We start from the raw sequence: 1,641 nt of genomic DNA on the forward strand, positions 1-1,641 counted from the left end.
CCGCGCTCGGAGCCCAGGCGCGGGCCCAGCACGGCGCCCCCCGCACCAGCGCCCGCAGCGGCTCCAGGCCTCGGCCTGCACGGACGCAGCTCCCTCCTCGGCGGAGGCGGCCAGGCAGCGGCGCGAGGATCACCCGGGAACCGATTCAAACGCGCTGCGGGTCCAGCTCACGTCACTTCCGCTGCCCGCCGCTCCAGAGGGGACGAGGACGCGCGGCGCGCTCCTCCCGAGCTGAGGCCCGCCGCTGCCCACGCGAGCTCGCAACGCGACCCGCCGCTGGACCACCTCCGGCCGGCAGCTGTGTCGCAAAAGGAAGAGGCACGCACTACGTCGCCGAGGGGGCGGGGCGAACGCTGGGGGCGCGCGGGCGGCCGGGGGCGGGGCCTCGCGGAGCCGGAGGGAAGCTCCGGGCAGCCGGACGCCTGCGCTGCTGGGGCGTCCTCGGCCGCGGAGTGCGGGGAGCCCGCCTCCGCAGAGGTGTCCGGGAAGGAGACGCCTTTCTTTCGGCCCGGAGGAGACTGCTGCTGTCCGTCTCTCTCTGCTCTCAACCGCACGTGCTGAGGCCAGAGCACGTCGTCACGTCCACCGCTGCCCAGTCGCTTGGACGCGGCGGGAGGAGGCGTCAGGCACTCGGGCTTCGCGTGGGCCGTGTCCCCACCGCGAGCACGTGCGCCCGTCCCTGCTTCGTGACCTGATTCCCTGTGGACGCAATGACGGGCCACCAAAACAAGGCTGGTGTGCGCAAACGTCAGACTCGAGGCTGTAATGTCGCCGCAAGCCCTCGCCGCGTCCCTCCCACTGCCCTGTTCAAGGGGCAAGGAGCTTACCTTCCATAGCTTTGCACCACTACCACCGAAGCCAAGGAGTTATGATTAATTAGCTAATGTATGCAAAACACTTAAAACATCATACGCTGTCAGCGAAAAGGCTTTCTTCATCATTGTCAAGGTTTAAACTTATTGAATACTCTTATTCTGCGTAAAGCCCCAACTCAGCAACAAGTAATGTCATTCTTGTTAAACAAGATTCAGTCATTTGATCTCCAATTCTTAATCGTATTTAGTGACTAGCTTGACTTTGTTTTTGTTTTTAGTTGCCACAGAGTCTATTCTGATTCATAGTAACTGACTGTGGTCACCTTCACTGTATGTGGTCACCTTCACCGGAGCAGATGGCCAGAACTTTTCTCCGATACCGGTTTCGAACTGCCAGCCTTTATAATCCTTGTAACCCATTGCCATGAAGTAGATTCAGAGTCACAACAATTCGATAGGACAAAGTAGAACCTCATACTTTTCAAGACTAATCTTCACAAAGCATTTTTTCCCTCAGAGTGCTTGTTGGGATAAAACTGACAACTTAATAATTAGCTGCTGAGCACTTAACCACTGGGCTTAACCACTGCCAAGGCTCCCTGCCAACCTTGATAATGACAGGTAAATTCACGAAGTCAAGGTAGATGGTGAATTTTATGACTCCAAAAGAGTGGATATGGAGATCCCCTTGCAGAGGGGTCTCGGGGAGGAGATGAGCCAGTCAGGGTGCGATATAACAATGATGAGAAATACAACTTTCCTCTAGTTCCTAAATGTTTCCTCCCCGCTCCCACTACCATGACTCGAATTCAACCTTGCAAGTCTG

At 57.3% G+C, this 1,641-nt stretch overlaps 1 protein-coding gene across 1 annotated transcript in view; it reads right to left on the minus strand.

Moving 5' to 3' along the window:
- Window positions 1-1,235, minus strand: part of SMCHD1 (structural maintenance of chromosomes flexible hinge domain containing 1) — a 144,367-nt gene extending 143,132 nt beyond the window's left edge. Inside the window, exons 1-2 of the mRNA XM_004703060.2 lie at window positions 1,158-1,235; window positions 177-803 (exon numbers count right to left, since the gene is read on the minus strand). Of these exons, the coding sequence (XP_004703117.1) occupies window positions 177-803; window positions 1,158-1,235 (705 nt within the window). The remainder of the gene's footprint in view (window positions 1-176; window positions 804-1,157) is intronic.
- Window positions 1,236-1,641: the final 406 nt, after the last annotated feature.

Source organism: Echinops telfairi, unplaced genomic scaffold (assembly GCF_000313985.2).
Source record: "Echinops telfairi isolate 266 unplaced genomic scaffold, ASM31398v2 ScPeMD7_7400;HRSCAF=8409, whole genome shotgun sequence".
Taxonomy (NCBI): domain Eukaryota; kingdom Metazoa; phylum Chordata; class Mammalia; order Afrosoricida; family Tenrecidae; genus Echinops; species Echinops telfairi.